Genomic DNA, 24670 nt, shown 5'->3' with positions numbered 1-24670 from the left:
AGTTAAAACGAACCTCGAAGCACCAATCAGTGTTGCAGGAATTGAGGGGGAAATCGATGATTTTAGTGCGGGGAAATCGCCAGGCACTCATGGCTTTGGCTCAGAATTCTACAAGGCTTTTAAAGTGGAGGTAGCAGTTGTCCTCCATAACGTAATAAAGGAGGCATACAGAACAAAGAAGTTACCTCCTTTTAGGCAGAGCCATGTCGTACTTATTCCAAGAACAGACGATCCAGCTGCGTTGTCCTCTGTACTAGCTAACGACCGATAAGTCTAACGAACATGGACTACAAGGTCTTCGCTAAAGTTTTGGGCAGGAGACTTCAAAGCGTTATATCTTGGCTTATGGGGGTGGCATCAGAATTGCGCCATAAAAGGAAGGTCCATTGTAACGAACATATACACGTGGCTAGAACCGTCCTGGAGTGCTGTGACGCGTGCTGGGGGAAGGTCGCGATGTTACAACTGGATTTAGAGAAGGGATTCGACCGAGTTATGCATAAAGTTCTCTTCAACATTCTAGAACATATTATTGCGTGTGGAAAGACACAGACAGAAGAGGCTATTTACAGGCTATTTACACTGGAGCCAGGCAGCCAGGCCGACGCTCGCTCGCGCCAAGCGCACCGACCAACTTCATCATCGTTCTCGCGGCGGCTCGTCTCTGGAGCATCGCTCGATGATATCGCAATACTACCTCCCCCCCCCCCCCCCACCCCCCGGCGCCAAAAGCACCGTCACGGTGCTGTTAAATATCCAAGGCTCGTGGAGAATTATAGGGCTTGAGTCGAGCGCCGTGGACAATGTCACTGGTTGTCAAGGCGGAGGACGTAGTGGGCGTGGCTAGGACGATTTCATAGGTGACATCGGTCACTTTGAGGAGCATGCGATATGGGCCTGTGTAACAAGAAAGCAGTTTTTCGCAAAGGCCAACTTTACACGAAGGTGACCAAAGCAACACTAGGCTGCCGGGCACAAAATAGACATCCCGGTGACGGAGGTCGGAGCATTGCTTCTGCTTTTCTTGAGACACTTCTAGACGAGCGCGCGCAAGTTGGCGAGCGTGGTCAGCATGGGCGATTGCATCACGGGCATAATCGCTAGTTGAAGCTGTGGTGGACGGAAGCACAGTGTCCAGTGGTAGCGTTGGTTCGCGGCCATACAAGAGGTAAAACGGGGAAAAGCCAGCAGTTTCGGGACGGGAAGAGTTGTATGCAAAGGTAATGTAAGGTCGAGCCAGGTCCCAGTCACGGTGGTCGTCGGAAACTTATTTGAATAGCATGTCTGTAAGGGTGTGGTTCAAGCGTTCAGTGAGGCCGTTCGTTTGGGGGTGGTAGGAGGTGGTAAATTTATGCCGTATTGAGCAGGAACGCATGATGTCGTCGATGACTTTGGCCAAAAAGGTACGGCCACGGTCTGTTAGCAATTGACGCGGAGCACCATGCTTCAAAATGATATCATGTAGGAGGAAGTCCACAACATCAGTTGCGCAACTGGTCGGAAGAGCACGGGTTACGACGTGCCGACGCGTGCCGACGCTGGGGTGAGAAACTTGTTCAGTCGTCGTCGGAAAGCAGCACTCATAATAGAATGATGTGCTCCTGTATCGATGGGTGCCGTGACAGGATAGCCATCAACGTCAACGTCAAGAAGGTTTCGGTTCGTGGGTAACGTGAGCAGAGGATTTGAAGGCAGGGTCGAAAATGCAGCTTCACCTCCAGAAGCTGCAGTGCCTAGTTTTCTGGCTGGATCCGGGAGGCGATAAGCGGCAAAGAGAAGCAACGGGGTTGGGGCGAACGAGACTGATGGCGTCGAGGTGAGGGCGAGCGGCTGTAGCGAAGGTTCGGAGCAGGAGCATAAGCGGAAGTGGATTCATGGCGGGTGGTATATGGAACGGAAGGTCCATAGGTGGGGGAATAAGCGGCGGCGTATGTCCGAGGAGGTGGTGGCCATCGGTTGCGGCAGTGACGAGCGACGTGGCCGATGCGACAGCACTGGAAGCAGATCGGCCGGTCATCAGGGGCACGCCAATCGGACGGGTTGCGGCGAGATGTGGCGGAAAAGGACTGCCGAGGACAAGGAGGGCCGCTAGAGAACTGGGGAATGCTGGGTTGAGACGTGGAACACACGGAGTTCAAACCCATGTTCTCAAATTCCTGTCGGACGACGGCCTGAATCATCGCAATGGTGGTTGCTGGCGGATTGAGAGGCGTCGTGGGGAAAGGTGGCGAACAGGTGGCCTCGAGCTCACGGCGAAAAATACGGGTAACGTCGTCACAGGTTGTGGTCTGACGTGGTCGACCCTCACATGTCGACGTAGCAGCAGTGTTGGGTAGCCGCGTGATGTGGTGTGTGATACGGCGGCTCTTGGCCTGTTCAAGGCGACGGCATTCTTTGATGATGGCGTCGACAGTCGAGACGTTGCCGAAAACAAGCAAATTGAAAGCGTCGTCGGCGATACCTTTTAGAACATGTGACACTTTATCTGTTTCAGACATAGCATCGTCAGCTTTGCGGCATAGAGCCAAGACGTCGAGGATGTAGGAAACGTACGGCTCCGTAGATGACTGAACACGAGACGCAAGAGCCTTTCTCGCGGCAGCCTTGCGCTCAATGGGGTCGCCGAACAGTTCCCGTTGCTTCTCTTTGAAACTGTCCCAACTGGTTATCTCGTCGTCATGCGTTTGGTGCCACACGCGTGGGGTGCCGCCGAGATAAAAGATGACATTGGCGAGCATAATCATTGGGTCCCATCTGTTATTAGCACTGGCGTGTTCATAGAGCTTGATCCAGTCGTCAACATGCTGTCCCTCCATACCAGAGAACACACCTGGGTCGCGATGTGGGGCGACCATGACGATTGGAGCAGTGGGACAAGCCGAAGCCTTTGCAGAGGTGGGCGCGTCACCGGGAGGCATGGTGACAAGCTCGGTGTGCCGACGACTTCGGAGTTCCGTAGTAAGGACGGGGATCGCTGACCTGCACCAGAATGTTGCGTATGGAAAGACAAAGACAGAAGAGGCTATTTACAGGCTATTTACACTGGAGCCAGGCAGCCAGGCCGACACTCGCTCGCGCCAAGCGCACCGACCAACTTCATCGTCGTTCTCGCGGCGGATCGTCTCTGGAGCATCGCTCGATGATATCGTAATAATATCAATGTCAGGATGGTCCTATTAGTAGGTATAGAAGTGTGTTACGCAGTCATTTCTAGCAAAATTTAAATTAATAAAGCGTTAACTGCCAGTTTCCAGATAAAGTCCTCTGTTAGGCAAGGATGCCCCTTGTCTTCTTTACTGTTCGCGCTATACCTGGAGTCTTTCTGTCTGAAAATCATATCATGCAGTGCAATAAAAGGTTTTAGGTTGAGCAAAAGCGCGGTTAAGCTACTTACGTACGGTGACAACATTGCAGTTTTCTGTTCTGACCAAGAAAGCTTCAGGAATGCCGTCAGTGTGGCGAAGAGTTTTTGTAAAGTGACGGGCAGCGTTATCAACTGGAGCAAATCTTTGGGCTTTTCGCATGGGGATTGAGACGACACCCCAGCCGTCTTTGAAAGCATCCAATGGATGGTTTCACCAACAAAATGCCTTGGGGTGCCTTACAATCACTGCGAAGACACTCGTGATTATTGGAGAAATGAAGCAGAACAAATAAAAGCAAAATTCACCAAATTTGGAGGGAGGGACTTATCTATATTTGCAAGGTCAACAGTGTGTAACCTTTTTCTTGTAGCCAAGATTTGGTACGTTCTGCAAGTATTGTGTGCGACGAGAGCAAGCATTCAAAGACTGCACAGGGTACGAGCAGTGTATATATGGGGAGCAACTTAGGAACGTACAAGCCGTACACATTTATTCCGGTCAGTGAAAAGTGGCGGACTGGGCTTGGCAAATTTGTTTTTAAAACAGGTAGTGTCCAGATTTCTCTTCATACGAGAAGAAAGCAATGTTTTCTTAAGTATTGTGATTCAAATCCGATTGTGTGACGTTATGCCAGCGTTTATTGTGTCGTCCCATCGGGTTAATGGGCCGAAAGTACGAGGCTTCCTGCGAGAAGTCGTCTGGTCTTACGAGTTCCTCACGGCACGGTTCTCATTACAGTATCTAAGAAATGTCACCCGAAAGAAACTATATAAAAATTTTGTTGATGTATCTATACCAGAACCATTGTATCGCACCATGTTTTCAACAGGAGCAGGCAAACACGTACTGAAAAGGGTGAAGCGGATGCCAGTACGGTCTACGGCGAAAACGTTTTTATTTTACTTGCACACCGGAACTCTGCCCGTTAAACCATGGTTAGAGCAGAAGGGTATGTTCGTGCCTTGGACGATAAACTGCTTATTGTGCAAGCAGCCAGAAACTATCGACCATATTTTTCTTGATTGCCTTGACGCCACCTTCTTATGGGACATACTACAACGCACTTTAAAAAAAAAGATTTGCCGATTACCCCATATGGCATCCGCTTCCTCCCAATCCTAAATGATGAAGGGGTGCCGTACACCATGTTTATGGCTCTATGTCTTCACAGCATATGGAAAACAAGAATGACAGTGCACCATGCAGACATGAACGCCCAGCCAGCCAGAGAGCACTTCAAAGGAATCGCATTTATTCGTGAGATATATAAAGCGCACAATGATCCACCAGCATGGATGCCTGTATTAGATGCTCTTGTCAACCTGAAGCGGTATTAATTACCCACGCTTGCTCAAAGTGGGCAAGCGTTTTTAATTCGTTTATGTAGCGTGAATTTGTACTTGCATTGTTCTGTTTCAATCCTGAGAAAGGAAATAAATAAAGAAAAAGCTCGTTGATCTAGGGGTATAATTCTCGCTTTGGGTGCGAGATGTCCCTGGTTGAAATCCCCGACGAGCCCGTTATTCTTTCTCTTTTTACTGTCAGTCGGTATATGAGGAAGTGTTTAATTAAAACCGGGGAACATTATCGATTCTCTTTTTCAGTATGTTCCTATGTGCTATGTCCTATCCTATGTGCTATCGAGACTGTACCGCCAGTCTCATTATAAACAAGGAGGTTACCAAAAGCTTTAGCGTCCCGTCATCTGTGCGCCAGGGGTGTGGTTTGTCGCCTCTTTTATTCGCAATTTACTTAGAGCCGCTTTGTAGGAAAATCAAGAATGACAATAGAATATCGGGTTTCAGAGCTCAGTCCGCGGAAGTGAAAGTTCTGGCAAACGCGGACGACATCGCGTTGTTTTGTCGGGATAAAGAAAACATCGAAATCGCGGTCGCAGAGGCTTTATCATACTGCAGAATGACAGGCAGTGCTATCGACTTTAATAAATCCCTAGGGGTATGGATCGACAACTGGAAAGACCATCGGAGTACGTTTGCAAATATCCACTGGACAGTCACGCCGGCAAAGTACCTAGGGGGGCCGCTTGAGCATTACCATGACGCGGTTGATAACTGGAATGCCGAAACTGAAAGGGTTCGTGAGTGTACACTTAAATGGGGAGGCCGCAATTTCTCAATGTTTGCTCGTGCGACATTGTGCAACCTGTTTGCCGTTGCCAAAATTTCTTACGTGCTTCAAGCGTTGTCCATGTTAAGGGCTAACATACAATGTTTACATAGAGTACTAGGAGTGTTTGTATGGGGTTCAAGCTGTGAGCGCACCAGTCGCACTAATCTCTTTCGTTCAGTTAAAAGTGGAGGATTAGGTCTGGTCCATTTGTTCATTAGGCAGATTGTGTCGAGGTTTGTTTACTTACGCGACCAAAATGACCCATTTTTATTAACTATGTTTCAAACAAGGCTGAGCAAAGATATATCTGAATTCATTGTATCGTCACATAGGTGCTGTCAAGGCAGAATGCGTGGTTTCCTAAAAGAAGTGGTCTGGGCTTTTCAGCTGTTAAAGGTTCGGTTTTCCATGGAATACTTAAGTAGGGTACCACAAAAACGCTTATACAAGGACCTCATAGACACAATGTTGCCGGTGCCATTGTAGCGCTTAATGTTCTGCATTGGACCTGAAAAGGACGTGCTAAGAAAAGTAAAACAAATGCCAGTACTCCCGTCGGTAAAGTCCTTCTTTTTCCAGCTCCACGCCAGTACTTTACCTGTGAAACCATGGCTAGAGGAAAAAGGACTTTCCATGCCTTGGAACATCAACTGTGTACTATGCCGGAAACCCGAAACAGTTGAACACACATTTCTTGACTGCTGGGATGCTGTGTTGTATTGAAGCATTTCACAGAGAACGCTAAAAAAGGACTTGCCGATTACACCATATGGGATTCGTTTCTTGCCTACTCTAAATGAAGGCAAAGTACCGTATGACATGTTCATGCTTGTGTCCTTGCATAGTTTATGCAAAACTAGAATGGCCGTGAGAAACACCGAAATAAACGCTCAGCCTGTTAGAGAATACTTCAGTGTAAGCATTTGTTATGTTAAGGAGATGTTTAATTTGCAAACAGAAAACCGATTTGGCTCAGTGTGATGACTGAGCTTGCGAATTTCAAGCGTTTTTAGCCCCGTGACCACCAACCAATGGCAGAGATTTTGTCGTGACTGTTGTGTACTGTTAATACATCTTGCTTTCTATGTTTCCATGTCGATAATCAAGAACTATCAAAAAAGACTTTCCTCTCACATATTATGGTATCCGGTTCCTTCCTTTCAAAAAGACAGCCAGTAATACACCATACGATTTGTTTATGTTATTAGGACTTTATTCATTATGGAGAAGTCGAATGATCGACAGACATGCCGAGCCACCTCGCTCGACAAGGTCTATCTTCCGAGAAGAGACGGCTCAAGTCCGTAGTGTGGTGGCTACATATGCTCCCGTACCTGAATGGATTTCGCGTCTGGACGCTTGTGTTTGTTTGCCAGAATTTTGAACTGTCATTGGACTGCATACTATGCGTGAATTTGTTTCCAATGCAACTGCATTGGTTTGACACTACCAATAATTCCATGCAATAAAGAAAAAGAAAAGGCTCGTTGGTCTAGGGGTATGATTCTCGCTTTGGGTGTGAGAGGTCCCAGATTCAAATCCCGGACGAGCCCGTGATTATTTTTTTTTACTGTCAGTCGGAATATAAAGAAATGTTTAAATAAAACCGAAGAACATTATCGATTCTTTTTTTTTCAGCATGTTCCTATTCTCTTTTCAGCACAAACGTGATTAAAGATGCCCACTTCTTTGTCTTCGTTTTTGCAGAGAGCCAAGATGTTACGATACTGTAAACATGCCGCAAATGGGAAAAGAAGTTGACTCGTTGGTCTAAGTGATAAGGGCGCGTAACGAAAAACTGTGGCTCGGAGAGGCGCCCACCAAACAGGCCCTCAGTGATGAAAAAAAGCACGCTCTGTCGAAAGAGATAACAGAAATATGCTATGAAAACAAAGTCCCAAATCGAAGAGAAATAATCGAGCCGGCATTCGTCGAACATTACACAGATCTATTCAGCCTTAAAACACCGAACACTGACTGTTTCAGAATAGAATTCCTATCGCTGATGCCGAGATTAGAGGACGACATTGTGCGCGCTCTAGAAGGCCATATCACAGCTGAGGAATCAGCGATTCTGGAGCTTAGTTCAAACAAGTCTCCCGGGCAAGACGGTCTCGGTGCATCTCTATACAAAGCCTTTAGAACAGAAATGGCAGTCGCACTTGAACGACTGATTAGCGAATTTTATGAAAAGAAAGTAACTCCTCCATCGTTCCGAGCGTCGCACGTAGTACCAATTCCTAAAACGAATGATCCGATTAAGTTACAGTTTACTGAATCATACCGTCCCATCAATCTAGCAAACGTGGACTGTAAGATAATAATAATAATATTTGGGGTTTTACGTGCCAAAACCACTTTCTGATTATGAGGCACGCCGTAGTGGAGGACTCCGGAAATTTTGACCACCTGGGGTTCTTTAACGTGCACCTAAATCTAAGCACACGGGTGTTTTCACATTTCGCCCCCATCGAAATGCGGCCGCCGTGGCCGGGATTCGATCCCGTGACCTCGTGCTCAGCAGCCCAACACCATAGCCACTGAGCAACCACGGCGGGTGTGGACTGTAAGATATTCATGAACATTTTAGCTCGACGTCTTCAAAGTGTTATTAAGTCACTTGTAGGGCCACATCAGACATGCGGCATAAAAGACCGGAAAATCTTTATCAATGTTCTCACAGCTAGAAGTGTCCTTGTATGCTGCGACAATGCATGGGCGCGTGGGCATGTTGTAATTAGATCTGCACAACGCGTTCGATAAAGTCGTACACGAAGTTTTGTTCTTGATCTTAGGCCATGTCCACGTTGGAACCGTTATTACCGAAGGCGTTAAAATGATGTACAATGGTTGTATAGCGAAGCTAATAATAAATAGGCAGTTAAGTGATTGTATTCATGTGCAGTCATCTGTCAGACGAGGCTGCCCTTTATCTCCCCTGATTTTTGCTCTCTACCTCGAGCCCTTTTGTTTGCGGCTGCTGAAGAGCCCATACATTCGGGGATACACTTTTCGTGAAACTCAAGTTCGAGTTTTAGCATATGCTGATGATTTAGCAGTGTTTTGTGCGGACCATGACAGTGTTAAAGCAGTTGCACAAGAGGCTGTAAAATTTTGTACTGCAAGTGGAAGTGCTAATAACTGGAACAAGTGTCGTGGTTTTTGGCACGAGAATTGGCAATACACGCCGGAGAGGTTTTGTGATATGCAATGGGCGGTAACACCAGGCTCCTACCTAGGTGTACCACTCGAACATTATCGCGATAGCAAAGAATATTGGGACGATAAAGTAGTGCGAGTCAAAGCCCAGACTAGCAAATGGGGCGGGCATAAATTTTCAATGTTACGACGCATATTACGGTCATCTAGTTGTCACTTGGCTACGTTATTGCGATAGGCATCGGGCGTCATCTGCACTCTGCTGAGAACGCGCTCCGATCGTTCTTTATGGATAACCATATACTGCATGCAGCTTGAACAGAAGTGCGGATATAACAGTTCTGTCGTGACTCGGTGGCGCAATGGTAGCGCGTCTGACTCCAGATCAGAAGGTTGCGTGTTCAAATCACGTCCGGGTCAATAACTTTTTTTCCTTCCGCTGACGCATTATAAGGTCATCTGGTTGCCACTTGGCTACATTATTGCGATAGGCATTGGGCGTCATCTGCACTCCGCTGAGAACGCGCTCCGATCGTTCTTTATGGATAACCATACACTGCATGCAGCTTGAACAGAGGTGCGGATGTAACAGTTCTGTCGTGACTCGGTGGCGCAACGGTAGCGCGTCTGACTCCAGATCAGAAAGTTGCGTGTTCAAATCACGTCCGGGTCAATAACTTTTTTCCTTTCCGCTGACGCATTATAAGGTCATCTGGTTGCCACTTGGCCACATTATTGCGATAGGCATTGGGCGTCATCTGCACTCCGCTGAGAACGCGCTCCGATCGTTCTTTATGGATAACCATATACTGCATGCAGCTTGAACAGAGGTGCGGATGTAACAGTTCTGTCGTGACTCGGTGGCGCAGATTCTACTTCCGGCCACCGAGCGTGACGGACGCTGAATCATGAGCTCCGTTGGAGCGGCGATTGCGGCCCTTGCTAGCCGCGGTAACAAGAACCAAGAAGAAGAAGATTACCCTTTTGTTTTGCCACAACTGCCAACAGGACGCATCGTCACCAATACGGTATTTCTGCATGGCGACGTGCGAGCACGGCCTTACAGAGTCGAAGATTTCAGGGACGCTCTTGCTCTGGCCGGTATGCTGCCGGAAGTTGTTGCACTCGGTGCCTACCAGATTAACCACGTCTGGGCGGTTACCATGTCCAATGCAAACGCTACCAAGAAGCTACTAGCCTTGAAGGAAATGACAGTAAAGGGGCGTCGCTGCGTCGTAGTGGACCCACAGGATCGGCAAGTGAAGTTACGCCTTCATTGGCTTATTCATGGTGTAGCTGATGATGACGTGCGTACAGCGCTTGCCGCTTTTGGAAAGGTGGTAGACGTGCAGCGTGAGCGTTTGCGCGTTCCGGGAGTCCACGACAAGAACTCGACCACCCGGACGGTGCTGTTGAAGTTGAAAACTGGGATGAAGTTGGAGGACCTACCCCACCAGGTACGGGTCGCTGGAGAACTTGCACTAGTGGTTGCTCCGGGTCGCCCAATGCAGTGCCTTCGCTGTCAGGGCTCTGGACATGTCCGGCGAGACTGCAAAGTACCCCGGTGCACGATATGTCGGCGATATGGACACGAAGACGGTCAGTGCACGCGGTCCTACGCCACAGCTACTGGGCAAGGTGTGAACCAGTACACCGAGGAGCACCTTATGGATGTGACCGAAGCCGAGGAGGCAGCGAAAGGATGCGGAGACCTGGAAGCCCATAAGGAGCAGACCAGCGAAAAGACACCGGAAGGCAAGCAAAGCCAGTCGACAACGGAGGCTACAGCCAAGCAGCCAGCAGCAGAGACCGGTCCCGCAACATCACCTGCGCCCGCGGACGAGGACACAATGGAAAGCATTCAAACAAAAGGCTTCGACGCTGAGTCAACTAAGACGGGTATGCCAAACAGCCAGGCCTCCAACCCCAGAATTAGCCCGGCCGTCAAACGGCCGCTTGAAGGAACTGCCGACCAGCAGCCGCCCACGGGGAGACGCCCCAGCCTTAAACCACGGCCAAATGTCAAAACGGAGAGGAAGGCCACTCCCGAGCTGCCGAAGCAGCACCAAGACACTGGGCAACCGGGCGGATCCGAAGGCGTCTAGCGGTACGCTAGACGTGCGAGGTAAGCGTCATGGTTCGGGTCCTACAACCTCGATTGAAAAAACATGGCACACAAGCTGTCGTTTAGTTTGGCAACGTTAAATGTTCGAGGCCTGGCCGCAAAGAAAAAGCAGAACCAAGTGTATAGATTGTTGGCGGACCACGACCTCGACATTTTGGCCGTGCAAGAAACAAAAGTTGAAGGGGAGGAGGAGACCCGAAGCATGATGCTTCGCTTTACGTCTCGTTATTATGTGGCAGTGAGTCATGCGGTGGGCAAGTCAGCGGGATGCCTACTATTTTTGAAAAAGTTAGCGGGCCTTGTTGTAGATAATGTTCATTCATGCCAAAGTGGCAGATTGGTCGTTGTTGATTTTCATTATAGTGAGGTCAATTGGAGGGTAATATGTGTTTACGCGCCGAACGGTACAGAAGAGAGGCACAGATTTTTTCTTGGCATTGCGCAGTATCTGAGTAAAGACAAACATGTTCTTATGCTGGGAGATTTTAACTGCGTTTTGAACACTCGAGACCGAAGCAACGAGCACGGGTATAAAGATAGAAGCAGCCAGCTATTGTCACGGATAATTGCAGAACATGATGTAGATGATGTAGCAGAATGCCTTGAAGGAGCGAGAGAAGTGCAGTTTACGCATTTTCAAGGACTGAGTCACGCTCGCCTTGACCGTATTTATGTGTCGATCGAGATACTACCATTGTGCACCCAGTATCATGTAGAACCCGTGTCGTTCTCGGACCACTGTCTAGTTAAATGTCTGATGGGAAGCAAGGAAAAACAAAACACATTTTCATGGGATTTGTGGAAAATAAACGTAAAGCTCCTGAGCGACGAATGTTTTAGTCAAGCTGTGAAAGAGGCGATAGACGATATGAAAACAGAACGGATGCCCAGTGTTGGCGCAGTGTTGGCGCACAATGGGACTTATTAAAGCAACATGTCAAAATGAAAGCCATAGAGCGATCTAGCTGCCTTAAGTATGAGGAAAAAGTCCAAGAAAGAAATTTGAGAACGATGCTCGAAAGGGTCGTTAAGCTTGAGTGTCGAGAGCCGGGCAAGTTTAAAGACGACATCCGTAGCATAAAACAGAAACTCGAAGTGATGGACGAAGAACGCTATCGGGGAGCGCTCGTGCGGGCCAGAGCTGAGGCTTGGGCTGCCGGGGAGACGCCCACAAAGCGAGCGCTGGGAATCGAAAAGGCCCATGCTCGCCGCAAGCACATCGACGTGATAGAGGAAAACGGTGTTGAGATAACCGATACAGAGGGCATAGGCGAAGCGTTTTTTCGATTCTATGAAAGGCTGTTTGCCCATAAATCAGTAGATGTGGAAGGTTTTAAAACAACATTCTTAGAACGCATGCCGCGGCTGTCAGAAGAAAGAAAAGCAGTTCTCGAAGCACCGATATCAATAGCAGAAATAGAAAAGGCGATAGATGATCTTAACCCTGGCAAGTCGCCCGGGCCTGATGGTCTGAGCGCGGCATTTTACAAAGCATTCAAACATGACCTTTCCTCTGAGTTGAAAGATGTCTTAGATGAGGCATTTGAGTTGGGAACGTTGCCTCTGTCATTCTCCCAAGCACATACTGTGCTCATTCCAAAAACAGAGCAAAAGGATAAGCTAAGACTTGTGACCTCATACAGACCAATTTCACTAACTAACTGTGATTATAAAATATTTATGAAAATATTGGCTGGCAGACTTCAGACAGTTATAACGCAGATTGTAGGATCCCATCAAACCTGTGGTATTAAGGGTCGCTCTATCTTTACTAATATTCATTCTATGAGGTGTGTACTTGAGTGTTGTGATGCCTATCGGTCGGCTGTCGCAATCCTTCAGCTTGACCTAGAAAAGGCATTCGATTGTGTACCTCATGCCATTTTGTTTGCCATACTTGAACATGTTAATTTAGGCTCAATCATCACAGACGGTATATCCATAGCGTATCGAAACTGCAAAACGCGCCTAATAGTCAACAACAGATTGGGGGGCCCAGTTGAGGTCCAGCGGAGTGTGCGTCAAGGGTGCCCAGCGAGTCCGCTCTTATTTTGTATTTATATTGAAACGTTATGTCTAGCAATTATTGAAAATGACCGGGTTCATGGTTTCCGATTACATGCGTCGGAGGTAAAGCTCTTGGCGTATGCTGATGATATAGCTGTGTGTTGTACGGAAAAAGAGAGTCTTCTGGAGGCTGTTGCGGTAGTAAGAAGGTTTGGGGAAGTGACGGGGAGCCTTGTGAATTGGGGAAAGTGCCTGGGGTTCTGGCATGGCGAGTGGCCGTCACCCCCCAGCAGATTTGCTAACGTGAAATGGGTTGAAACACCAGTAAAGTACCTCGGCGTTCCACTTGAAAATTATAAGAAAACAGATGATTTATGGTTAGAAAACGTGAAAGAAACACGAGAAAAGGCGGAGAGGTGGAAAGGGGCTCATCTCTCAATTTTCGCCAGAGCGACAGTGTGCAATTTATTTTTTGTTAGTAAAGTATGGTATATTATGCAAGTGTTGTATTGTTCGCGAGTGTATGTGCAGAAGTTCCATCGAGTTTTTGCGGTCTTTATTTGGGCGTCCAGCTGGGAACGCTGCAGCCGTACGAATCTTTTTCGGCGAGTGAAAGATGGGGGCTTGGGTCTGGCACACCTTTTCGTGCGACAGCTTGTAAATAGATTTTTTTTCTTTCGTGACGTCAACGACCCGTTCTTAAGAGCGGTGTGTCAAGTGCGACTTTGTAATGCGTTACCAGAGTTTGTTATCAGCAGTCAAATAATGCCTGGTACTCTATTCGGTTTTTTTTAAAGAGATAGTAGCGAGTGTCCGCTTTTTGACAGTACGGTTCTCGAATGACTATCTGTTCAGTGTAAAAAGAAAGAAATTGTACAGTGACCTGTGTGATGTTATTTTTCCGGTGCCTATGTACAGATCCATATACAGTGGAGGTCAAGGTAACAATGTTTTAAAACGCGTAAAAAGAATGGATGTGCAGCCAGGAGTGAAATCTTTTTTCTTCAAGCTTCACACGGGCACTCTGACAGTGAGAACGTTTTTGGAAGAACGCGGTTTTTACATGCCGTGGGGTTCCAACTGCCTGATTTGCAAAAAACCAGAAACAGTAGACCATGTGTTCCTGCATTGTTGGGCGGGGGTGTTCTTTTGGGATGTCCTCCAAAGAACCATAATGAAAGATTTTCCGTTGGATCCGTACGGCATCAGATTTCTGCCATTAGACAATGAGGACGGCGTCCCATTTGACCTCATCATGCTCACAGGCCTCTACTGTATATGGCGAGCCCGAATGGAGGGCTTCTATTGTGACCCAGACGCACGGCCTGCGCGCCTGCATTTCCGTGAACACATGTCACGCTTTATTGAAGTAAAAAAAGCCGAAGTTGTTGTACCTGACTGGCTACCCAGGATTGAAGTATTGGCATTCCTCAAAGAATTTTAATAGACAAAGTCAGCAAAGTTGTGCTGGTCGCTTTATTACAGAATGTTTCATTTTCTACATGAAGCGTGGAATATTTTATTTATTTTGTTTGTTTTGGTTGTGTTGCTCATAAGATGTACGAGTATGTGAAAGCTTTGAGAACTGGCAATAAAAAAAAAAGACTCGGTGGCGCAACGGTAGCGCGTCTGACTCCAGATCAGAAGGTTGCGTGTTCAAATCACGTCCGGGTCAATAACTTTTTTTCCTTCCGCTGACGCATTATAAGGTCATCTGGTTGCCATTTGGCTACATTATTGCGATAGGCATCAGGCGTCATCTGCACTCCGCTGAGAACGCGCTCCGATCGTTCCTTATGGATAACCATATACTGCATGCAGCTTGAACAGAGGTGCGGATGTAACAGTTCTGTCGTGACTCGGTGGTGCAACATTCTGCTTCCGGCAGCCGAGCTGATCGGATCGTTGAATCATGGCCTCAAGCGGGGCGGCAACAGCGGTCACTTTGGGCCGCGGAAACAGGTTCAGCAACGACGATGAAAGGGACTACCAGTTTATTTTGCCCCAACTGCCGAAAGGACGAATTGTTCTCAACACCGTCTTTTTACACGGTGATGTAAGAGCGAGGCCGTACAAGGTCGAGGATTTTCGGGATGCGCTTACGCCCACAAGCCTGCTGCCGGAAGTTGTGTGCCTCGGGGCCTACCAGGTCAATCACGTCTGGGCCGTGACCCTCAGTGACGCAGCTGCAACAAAACGCCTGCTGGCCCTGAAAGAGCTTCAGGTGAAAGGGCGTCGATGTGTCATCGTCGACCCGCAGGACCAGCAGGTGAAACTCCGGCTTCACTGGCTGCTGTACGGTGTTTCCGACGAGGACGTCCGGGCGGCATTCACAACCTTCGGCAAGGTAGAAGAGGTGAGCAGGGTGCGTTGGCGCGTCCAAGGCATGAGAGACAAGACCTCGACCACCCGGACCGTGCTACTGAAGCTGAGAAGCGGCATTAAAGTGGAAGACCTGCCTCACCAGGTCCGCGTTGGCGGAGAGCTGGCATTGGTGGTCGTACCTGGGCGGCCCATGCAGTGCCTGCGCTGCCAAGGGACCGGACACGTACGCCGTGATTGCAAAGTCCCCCGCTGTTCGAGATGCAGACGGTTCGTCCACGTCGACGCTGACTGCGTTAAATCTTATGCGGCCGTGACAGGACCAGCAGCGAGTGATGTTGCTGCAGAGCACGTCATGGATGCAGTCGAGACAGAAGAAGCTGCTAAGGGAGCCGGTGTGCAAGTGCCTTCATTGACGACAAATGCCATGACGGTACCGGAGGTCGCGCAAGCCAAGGTAGTCGAGGGTGCTGAGCAGGTGACTGGGCCTGCATGTGTCGAGAGGGACGAAGACCCTGTGAAGGCAAGTGCTAATGAAGGCGAACGCGAGGAGACTGAGTCAGCGATGCAACAGGGCGAGGATGCAAACGACGGGGACCGGGCGGCTAGTCTCGGTGCCACCTCCAAGCGCCCCCGTGACGAGGGCGGAGACAAGGACAGCGCGGCATCCAGCACAAGTGACGGGCCACCAGCGAAGACGCCTCTTGGGAGGCGGTCGGTCTTCAAGCCGAAGCCAAATGTTCCGCCCGAGAGAAAGCCTGGTGACAAAACACAGCAAAAGAATAACGCCGGGGAGACGGGTGGTCCCGGAGGCGGCTAGCCGAGGTCTGGTCGTGAAAGGTAAGCACCATGCTCCGGGTCTATCTGATACTTTAGTTCATAATGGCTCCTAATCCGTCGCTCACTATTGCCACACTAAACGTGAGAGGGTTGGCGGCCAAGCTTAGGCAAAGCCAAGTCCTACGGTTGGCCGCTGACCAAGACCAAGACGTTCTAGCTGTCCAGGAGACAAAGGTTGACGGAGAGGAGGAGACCGGGAGAATGGTGCGGCGTTTCACGACTAGATATTATGCGGTCGTGAGCCATGCGGTAGGGACGTCCGCCGGTTGTGTCCTGTTTGTTAAGAAGTTGCCTGGCCTTGTTAAAAATGTATTTTCATGTCAAACCGCAAGGATCGGTTTTTGTGATTTTGTTTTTCGTGAATTGGAATTCAGAGTCATGTGCATATATGCACCGAATGCTGTGGGAGAACGCGCTTCATTTTTTGCGAACCTTTTTCAGTGTATTAGCACTGATAAGTGCATGATTTTGTTGGGGGATTTCAATTGTGTTTTGACGGCTCGGGATAGTCAATAATGCTGGTATTCGCGATAAAAGCAGTAGTGTGTTGACTCAGCTAATTAGTGATAATGAACTGGAAGATGTCTGAGTGCCTGGAGGGGGAGCGGGAAGTCATGTACACACGATTCCAAGGTAGTAGTCATGCGCGGTTAGACCGCATATACGTATCGCAAGGCATAATTACAAAGTGCCATAGTTATTCGGTGGCACCAGTATCGTTTTCAGATCACTGCATTGTGAAATGTCATATAGGCACGGAGAGGAAGAAACAAGATTTTAATTGGGAACTATGGAAAATGAATGCCTTAATACTAAAAGACGAGTCATTTGTAGAGGCAGTACGTGAGGCAGTCAGGAAAGTAAGTGAAGAAAACAGTGAAACAATAGCAGAGAAATGGGAATACTTCAAACAAAACGTAAAAATGAAAGCTTTAGAAAGATCGAGCTGCTTACGATTTGAGAAGGAAATGAAAGAAAGGGGCTTACGAAAGACACTTAAGCAGCTGATAGCGCTGGAATGCGAAGAGCCTGGGACGTATAAGCAAGATGTAGGAGCCATTAAAGAAAAAATCGAGCAGCTTGACAAGGAACGGTATCAAGGTGCGATTGTGCGAGCAAGAGCAAATGCATTAGTAGCTGGAGAGACGCCCACTAAACGGGCGCTGGGACTCGAAAAAGCGCAAGCTCGACGGAATCATGTCGACAGAATTTTATGGAACGGCACAATTGCCGACGATAGTAAGAGCATAGGCCAAGCGTTTCGAGAGTATTATCAGTCACTCTTTGCGTTTCAAGAAGTGAATATAGACGAGTTCAGAAGGGCCTTTCTATCTCGGATGCCGCGAGTGAGTGACGATACAAAACAACGATTGGAATGGAAAATAACAGAACGTGAAGTTGAAAAAGCGATTGATGATTTGAACCAAGGCAAATCACCTGGACCGGACGGTCTGGGCACGTGTTTATATAAAGCTTTTAAGAAAGAACTGTCGCCGTTACTAACAGAGCTGTTTAATGATGCGTATGATGAAACTTTGCCGCCTTCTTTTGGAAAAGCCCATACCATACTCATCCCTAAGAGTGACCAAGTGGAGAAACTTAGGCTAGTAACATCTTACAGGCCAATATCTTTAACCAATGTTGATTATAAGGTTTTTATGAAAGTTTTGGCTGCCAGACTTCAAAGCGTTATAAATGACATAGTGGCAGATCACCAAACGTGTGGTATTAAGGGAAGGTCCATTTTTTCGAATATTCACACGATGCGGTGCGTGCTGGAGTGCTGTGACGCCACCTCGGGTGGAGTCGCGGTGCTCCAGCTGGACCTCGAGAAAGCGTTTGATTGTGTCTCTCATGATATTTTGTTTGCCATTTTGGATTACGTAAATGTTGGTTCCATCATCACTGAGGGAGTGGCGTTGGCGTACCAGAACTGCACAACACGCTTAATTGTGAATAAATCATTGGGGGCCCCCATTAACGTCATGCGTTCTTTGCGTCAGGGCTCCCCTCTCAGTCCTCTTTTGTTTGACATTTACATAGAAACTATGTGTTTGGCAATAACTGAGAATGAGCAAATACGCGGGCATAGCTTGGCAGCCACACAAATCAAGCTCTTGGCATATGCAGATGACATCGCGGTGTGTTGTACACGCAAAGAAAGTGTGACGGAAACAATAAGGGTAGTGAAAAATTTTTGTGATGTGACGGGCAGTAGAGTGAACTGGGGAAAGTCCCTCGGTTTGTGGCACGGAGAGTGGTCTTCGGCCCCGGACCTTTTTGCAAATGTTAGCTGGATAAAAACCCCGACCAAGTACTTAGGTGTCCCCATGGGCAGTTACAAAAATAGCGACGAATACTGGACGAACCAAGCAAAAGAAACAAGAGAAAAAGCAGACAGGTGGAAAGGCATCAACCTGTCGATTTTCGCAAAAGCAACTGTGTGTAACATGTTTTTTATCATGAAGTTGTGGTACGTCATGCAAACGTTGTACTGTTCAAGGGTAGACGTGCAAAGGTTGCACAGAGTGTTCGCGGTTTTTATCTGGGGCTCTACCTGGGAAAGGAGTAGCCGAGCCAATCTGTTCCGGCACGTGAAGAAAGGGGGGCTGGGCTTGGCGCATCTCTTTGTACGCCAGCTTGTGAACAGGTTTTTGTTTTTTCGGGATGTGCGTGATCCGTTTCTGCGCACTGTATGCCAACTCAGGCTGAGAGGTGCTTTGCCGGCACTTATTGTTAGTGCAGATAGTATGCCCGGAACGCTTCGTGGCTATCTTAAAGAAGTTGCAGATAGTGGGCGCTTTCTTTCTGTGCGTTTTTCTTTTGAGTATTTAAGTAACGTTAAAAAGAAAACATTGTATAAACATATTTGCGATATTGTATTTCCAGTGCCATTGTACAGAGCGCTATACAGTGGAAGATCAGGACTGGATGTCCTTAAGCGAGTGAAAAATATGGAGGTGCCTACTGGGGTAAAGACATTCTTTTTTAAATTACACACAGGAACACTCTCAGTGAAGACATTCATGGAAGAACGTGGCTTTCTTGTACCCTGGGGCTCGCACTGCTTGATTTGCAAGCCACCAGAAACAATAGACCACGTCTTTTTGCATTGCTCGGCCGGAGTGTTCTTCTGGGATGTCCTACAAAGAACAATGAAGGAGTTACCGTTAAATCCGCATGGCATCAGGTACTTAGCGGTAACGAATGACGACGGGGTTCCCTTCGACCTAATAATGCTCAAGGGCCTCCACAGTTTATGGCGTGCAAGGATGTATGGATACTACTGCGACCCGGACGCTAGGCCTGCGCGTACGTATTTCCGCGAAAGCATGTCTCGTTTCATTGAAATAAAGAAAATACAAGAATGTGTACCCGAATGGCTGTCTAGGATAGAACCTCTGACAGCATTGAAAGAATTTTAATTCGACAACGCCAGTCCTTATAGGACTGATGGCATGTATATCCTTTCAAAATGTTTTGTATTTGTTAATTGTGTATTGTAATTGTGTTCTGTATTATGTGTTTGTACAATGTCGAAGACCGGCAATAAATAAAAAAAAGACTCGGTGGCGCAACGGTAGAGCGTCTGACTCCAGATCAGAAGGTTGCGTGTTCAAATCACGTCCGGGTCAATAACTTTTTTTTCCTTCCGCTGACGCATTATAACGTCATCTGGTTGCCACTTAGCTACATTATTGTGTAGGCATTGGGCGTCATCTGCACTCCGCTGAGAACGCGCTCCGATCGTTCTTTATGCATAACCATATACTGCATGCAGCTTGAACAGAGGTGCGGATGTAACAGTTGTGTCGTGAATCGGTGGCGCAACGGTAGCGCGTCTGACTCCAGATCAGAAGGTTGCGTGTTCAAATCACGTCCGGGTCAATAACTTTTTTTCCTTCCGCTGACGCATTATAAGGTCATCTGGTTGCCACTTGGCTACATTATTGCGATAGGCATCGGGCGTCATGTGCACTCTGCTCAGAACGCGCTCCGATCGTTCTTTATGCATAACCATATACTGCATGCAGCTTGAACAGAGGTGCGGATGTAACAGTTGTGTCGTGAATCGGTGGCGCAATGGTAGCGCGTCTGACTCCAGATCAGAAGGTTACGTGTTCAAATCACGTCCGGGTCAATAACTTTTTTTCCTTTCCGCTGACGCATTATAAGGTCATCTGGTTGCCACTTGGCTACATTATTGCGATAGGCATTGGGCGTCATCTGCACTCCGCTGAGAACGCGCTCCGATCGTTCTTTATGCATAACCATATAGTGCATGCAGCTTGAACAGAGGTGCGGATGTAACAGTTCTGTCGTGACTCGGTGGCGCAACGGTAGCGCGTCTGACTCCAGATCAGAAGGTTACGTGTTCAAATCACGTCCGGGTCAATAACTTTTTTTCCTTTCCGCTGACGCATTATAAGGTCATCTGGTTGCCACTTGGCTACATTATTGCGATAGGCATTGGGCGTCATCTGCACTCCGCTGAGAACGCGCTCCGATCGTTCTTTTTGCATAACCATACACTGCATGCAGCTTGAACAGAGGTGCGGATGTAACAGTGCTGTCTTGACTCGGTGGCGCAACGGGATTCTGCTTCCGGCCACCGAGCGTGACGGACGCATGATGACGGGCTCCGTTGGAGCGGCTTCAGCGGCCTTTTCTGGCCGCGGTAACAGGGCTATGGAAATGGAAGACGACTACCAGGTTGTTCTGCCAAGTCTCCCAACCGGGCGTTTAGTTTTAAATACTGTTTTTTTGCACGCGGATTTCAGGGCCCGCCCGTACCGGGTGGAAGATTTTCGAGACGCGTTGGCTAGGCAATCGCTTCTCTCGGATGTTATCGCCCTGGGGGCGTATCGGATGAGCCATGTCTGGGCCATCACGCTGAAGGATGCGGATGCCGTTAAGAAGATTGCAGGCGTCGGTGAGCTGCGCGTCAAAGAACGCCGCTGCATGGTTATCGACCCGGCAAACCAGGACGTAAAGTACGTCTCAAGCTCCATTGGCTGCTTCACACCGTGCCGGACGAGGACGTGCGTGTCGCGCTCGCACCGTACGGAAAGGTCTCCGAGGTGGTCCGAGAGCGCTGGCGTGTGCACGGCGTGTCAGAGAAAGGCTCAACGAGCAGGATGGTCACGCTGAAATTGAAAGCTGGCGTTAAATTGGACGACTTGCCGCACCAGCTTAACGTTGGGGGTGAGTTGGCACTCGTCGTTGTGCCTGGAAGGCCTCCGGCCGTTATGTCTTCGCTGCCGAGGTACGGGACACATTCGACGGGAGTGTAAGGTGCCGCGATGCGGAGCTTGTCGACGTTTCGGTCACGAAGACGGTGAGTGCCCCCGTACTTATGCAAGCATCGCCGGCCCTGGAACCAGTGAAGATGCCTCGGAGCATTTGATGGATGAGGCGGACGCAGAAGAGGCAGCGAGGACAACTGGGAAAACGGAGACGAAAGATGGGCCTTCGTTTACGCCTCTGGTTAAGCAGAAGACAACGACAACGTTGACGTCTTCAGCAGTGGTGGCATCTCAGCGAGCGCAGCGTGACCCCGAAAGCGACAGCGGTCACAGTGCGGTGGCCGATACGAAAGCTTCGCTGAAAACCCCGGACCGCGTGGAGCCTCGCATTGCCGACGCCATGGACGCCGGCGATGAAGCGGCTGCCCTAACCGCTGGAAAACGGTCCCGCGAAGAGAGCGCCGGTGAGAACCTGCAGCCCGGTGGTAGTAGCAGTGGGGAGCCGCCCCCAAAAACGACAAGAAGTCGACGTTCGTCGTTGAAGCCGCGTCCAAACCTTTTGGCCGAGTCACGGCAGGCAGGTAAACTGCCTCCGTAATTTTTTTCCCGTGTTCTGTGGAATGTCAGCGTCGGTTGTGTATCGACCAACACGGTGTTTTTGGCTGACTTTTCGAGTTTGCGCGCATGCAAAGTGGAGGATGCGACGAGGAGGTGCCTCAGACCACTTCGAGACAAGCACCAGTCAACCCTTTGGGTGGCCAGACAGACCCCCCGTACATCATTGCGGAACACCAGTCGGGAAAATCACATGGTCGACAGAGGTAGGCACCATGCGGAGCGCGCCCCTTTTTATTACGTAAACGTATGGTAGTTGAGCTAAGAACCCCATTGCGTGTAGCAACTTTGAATGTTAGAGGGTGTGGGGATGCGCGACCCTCGCGCCTCCCCTGATGTTTTTCCCGCATAGCGCGTCTCCTGTAGTGCGGCTTCGCCGCACACGCGGCGGTCCGAGTGGTACAGGCGCAGTGCGAGAGATGGCGCTAGTGTTGCGCGGCCGCGAGGTTACTTGGGCGCCGAAAGGAAAGCGCTTGCTCTCTTGGGTTCGAGACAGGAAGCGTGCCGCACGTGCAGCAACCCTCTTCCCCGGCGGGTCGCCGAACAGCGCGGACATTCCGCGCGCGCGCGGCGGCCGATGCATCTGCGAGACCGCCTCGCGTGGCCGCCTTCGAACGCGCCACGATTCGCGTGACTATACACGCGAACGACCAGGCGTTGGGATCTAGCATGGGGCGAACATATTCGCTCGCTTCCGGTCGCGGTAAGTCGGACTTCTAGATTTGTCGCGCGCCCATCGGCATGTTTTGTGGATAGCAACTCTGCTAGCAGGCATTGATGTATGAAAGGTGCAATAAATGCCCTTGTGATTGTTTGCACTACTGTGTTGTCGTTCCTTTGTCCCAGAGTACGGGAGGAGAATCCCCACTTCGGACCCCACAAGGGCTGGGAGCACGAAGGCGGCAATGTCAGCTTAATCGCCTGCTTATTGATAATGACCTTGACCTAATAGCTGTGCAAGAATCAAAGATAGAGTCACAAGAACATGCTGACCGCATGGTGCCTCCTTTCCGCGCCAACTTTGAAGTGTGTGTGTGTCACTCCGTTGGGACATCGGGTGGATGCCTTATCTTCATTCGCAACACATTAGGTATAAGTGTGGAGTCTGCATTTGCATGTGAAAGTGGCCGCCTCTTGGTTGTTGATTTTTCTTTTTCAAACCTACACTGGCACGTTGTATGTGTTTATGCCCCCAATGTTGAAAGTGAACGTAAATGTTTTTTTCATTCCATTGAGCCGTACTTGAATTGTGACAAGGTGTTGCTTGTATTGGGCGACTTCAACTGTGTATGTGCTGCTACTGACCGAGTGAAGTGTAGACCAGTGAGGGACAAGAGCGCGGAACTGTTGACTCAATTTGTGCACGATTATTTATTGGAGGACGTTGGAAGTGTGTTTTCGGCTGGAACACCGCCTGATTACACACACTTTCAACGCGACAGTCACGCAAGATTAGATAGACTGTATGTTTCTGCTGATCTCGTGCCACTATGCACAGCCTATGATGTAAAACCTGTGTCGTTTAGTGATCATTGCCTTGTAAGCGCGACTTTTGGAACGAAGGGAAGGAAATCACGCTTTAATTGGTATCTTTGGAAACTAAATGAGAAAATTTTAGACGATGAAGGATTTGTCAAGGAAATTAAAAGTGATCTTGATGGGGTACTAGCTGAGCAAGTGGACTGCTTTGCCGTTGAATGGGAAAGTTTCAAAGAACGAGTGAAGCTTAAAGCTATAGGAAAAAGTAGCGCCATTCGGTATAAACAGAAAGGAAAAGAAAGGGAACTTCGCGAACAACTTGAGTGCTTGGTTAGGATGGAAACCAATAAGCCAGGAAATTTTAGTAAAGAAATAAAAGACGTGAAGTGTCAGATCGAAACAATTGACACTGACAGGTATAGAGCAGCAATAATACGCTCAAGGAGCGATAACTTGTGGGCAGGCGAAACGCCTACAAAGCGGGCGCTATCAGATGAAAAGCGGTACGCTTGCCAGAAGGAAATCAGGCAAGTAAGATACGAGGGGCACATTACAAGCGACCCTAGTGAGATTCAGCGCGCTATTACGGAATACTTTGCTGAACTTTTCGGCAATAGGCGCGAGCATGCGCAACGGTTTGAAGGGGATTTCCTCCGACTAATGCCAACACTCGACAATGATGAAAAAGAGCGTCTTGAATTGCCTATTACTTTGGAAGAGATCGAGAAAGCAATAGATGATCTTCCGTCTGGAAAAGCGCCGGGGCCAGATGGGCTGAACGCTGCCTTCTGTAAAACCTTTAAACATGATGTTTTTCAGTTCCTGTTACAGTGATAACAGAAGCCTATGAACGCAAAAAAGTTCCACTGTCCTTTGGTATTTCACACATTGTACTTATTCCCAAGTCTGATGATGCGGAGAAACGAATGTTAGTGGGTTCCTACAGACCTATCAGCCTCACTAATGTCGACTACAAAGTGTACATGAAAGTACTAGCCAAACGACTTCAGAGTGTAATCGACAAATTAGTAGGGCCGCACCAAACCTGTGGAATTTGAGGACGTAGCATTGCTACAAATATACATGTGGCCAGAACTGTATTGGAATGTGTTGACGCGCTTGGAAGCCAGGTAGCTATGATACAGCTGGACTTGGCTAAAGCGTTCGACCGCGTTTCACACGACATTCTTTTCTCCATTCTAGAGCACCCTAACCTGGGTAGTGTAATAGTAGAAGGAGTAAAAATGGCGTACGCAAATTGTATGACACGCATTATAGTTAATGGTGACCTTACTGAGCGCCTCACAGTGCGCTCTTCGGTGAGGCAAGGTTGTCCGCTCTCTCCCCTGCTTTTTGCAGCGTATCTAGAGCCTTTATGTCTG

The 24670-nt window shown here is 48.7% G+C and overlaps 1 protein-coding gene and 7 non-coding genes across 9 annotated transcripts in view; all 8 read left to right on the top strand.

The window, feature by feature from the left end:
• The first annotated feature begins 9002 nt into the window (after nt 1-9002).
• TRNAW-CCA (transfer RNA tryptophan (anticodon CCA)) lies at nt 9003-9074 on the top strand. Its single transcript has one exon. It is a non-coding gene; the product is annotated as a tRNA-Trp (tRNA).
• Nucleotides 9075-9255: 181 nt separating this feature from the next.
• Nucleotides 9256-9327, top strand: TRNAW-CCA (transfer RNA tryptophan (anticodon CCA)). The gene has a single exon. It is a non-coding gene; the product is annotated as a tRNA-Trp (tRNA).
• Nucleotides 9328-9479: 152 nt separating this feature from the next.
• LOC139054661 (uncharacterized) overlaps nt 9480-24670 on the top strand; it is a 62508-nt gene continuing 47317 nt past the window's right edge. For both annotated transcript variants that reach the window (XM_070532051.1, XM_070532052.1), the window contains exon 1: nt 9480-10779. In XM_070532051.1, coding sequence (XP_070388152.1) covers nt 9563-10759 — 1197 coding nt within the window. In that variant the 5' untranslated portion in view covers nt 9480-9562 and the 3' untranslated portion in view covers nt 10760-10779. The remainder of the gene's footprint in view (nt 10780-24670) is intronic.
• On the top strand, nt 14390-14461 carry TRNAW-CCA (transfer RNA tryptophan (anticodon CCA)). The gene has a single exon. It is a non-coding gene; the product is annotated as a tRNA-Trp (tRNA).
• TRNAW-CCA (transfer RNA tryptophan (anticodon CCA)) lies at nt 19512-19583 on the top strand. Its single transcript has one exon. It is a non-coding gene; the product is annotated as a tRNA-Trp (tRNA).
• TRNAW-CCA (transfer RNA tryptophan (anticodon CCA)) lies at nt 19765-19836 on the top strand. The gene has a single exon. It is a non-coding gene; the product is annotated as a tRNA-Trp (tRNA).
• TRNAW-CCA (transfer RNA tryptophan (anticodon CCA)) lies at nt 20018-20089 on the top strand. The gene has a single exon. It is a non-coding gene; the product is annotated as a tRNA-Trp (tRNA).
• TRNAW-CCA (transfer RNA tryptophan (anticodon CCA)) lies at nt 20272-20343 on the top strand. The gene has a single exon. It is a non-coding gene; the product is annotated as a tRNA-Trp (tRNA).

This window comes from Dermacentor albipictus, chromosome 1 (genome assembly GCF_038994185.2).
Source record: "Dermacentor albipictus isolate Rhodes 1998 colony chromosome 1, USDA_Dalb.pri_finalv2, whole genome shotgun sequence".
Lineage (NCBI taxonomy): Eukaryota > Metazoa > Arthropoda > Arachnida > Ixodida > Ixodidae > Dermacentor > Dermacentor albipictus.
The sequence above is the reverse complement of the archived record's forward strand: the minus strand, read 5'-3'. Positions and strand labels throughout refer to the sequence as shown.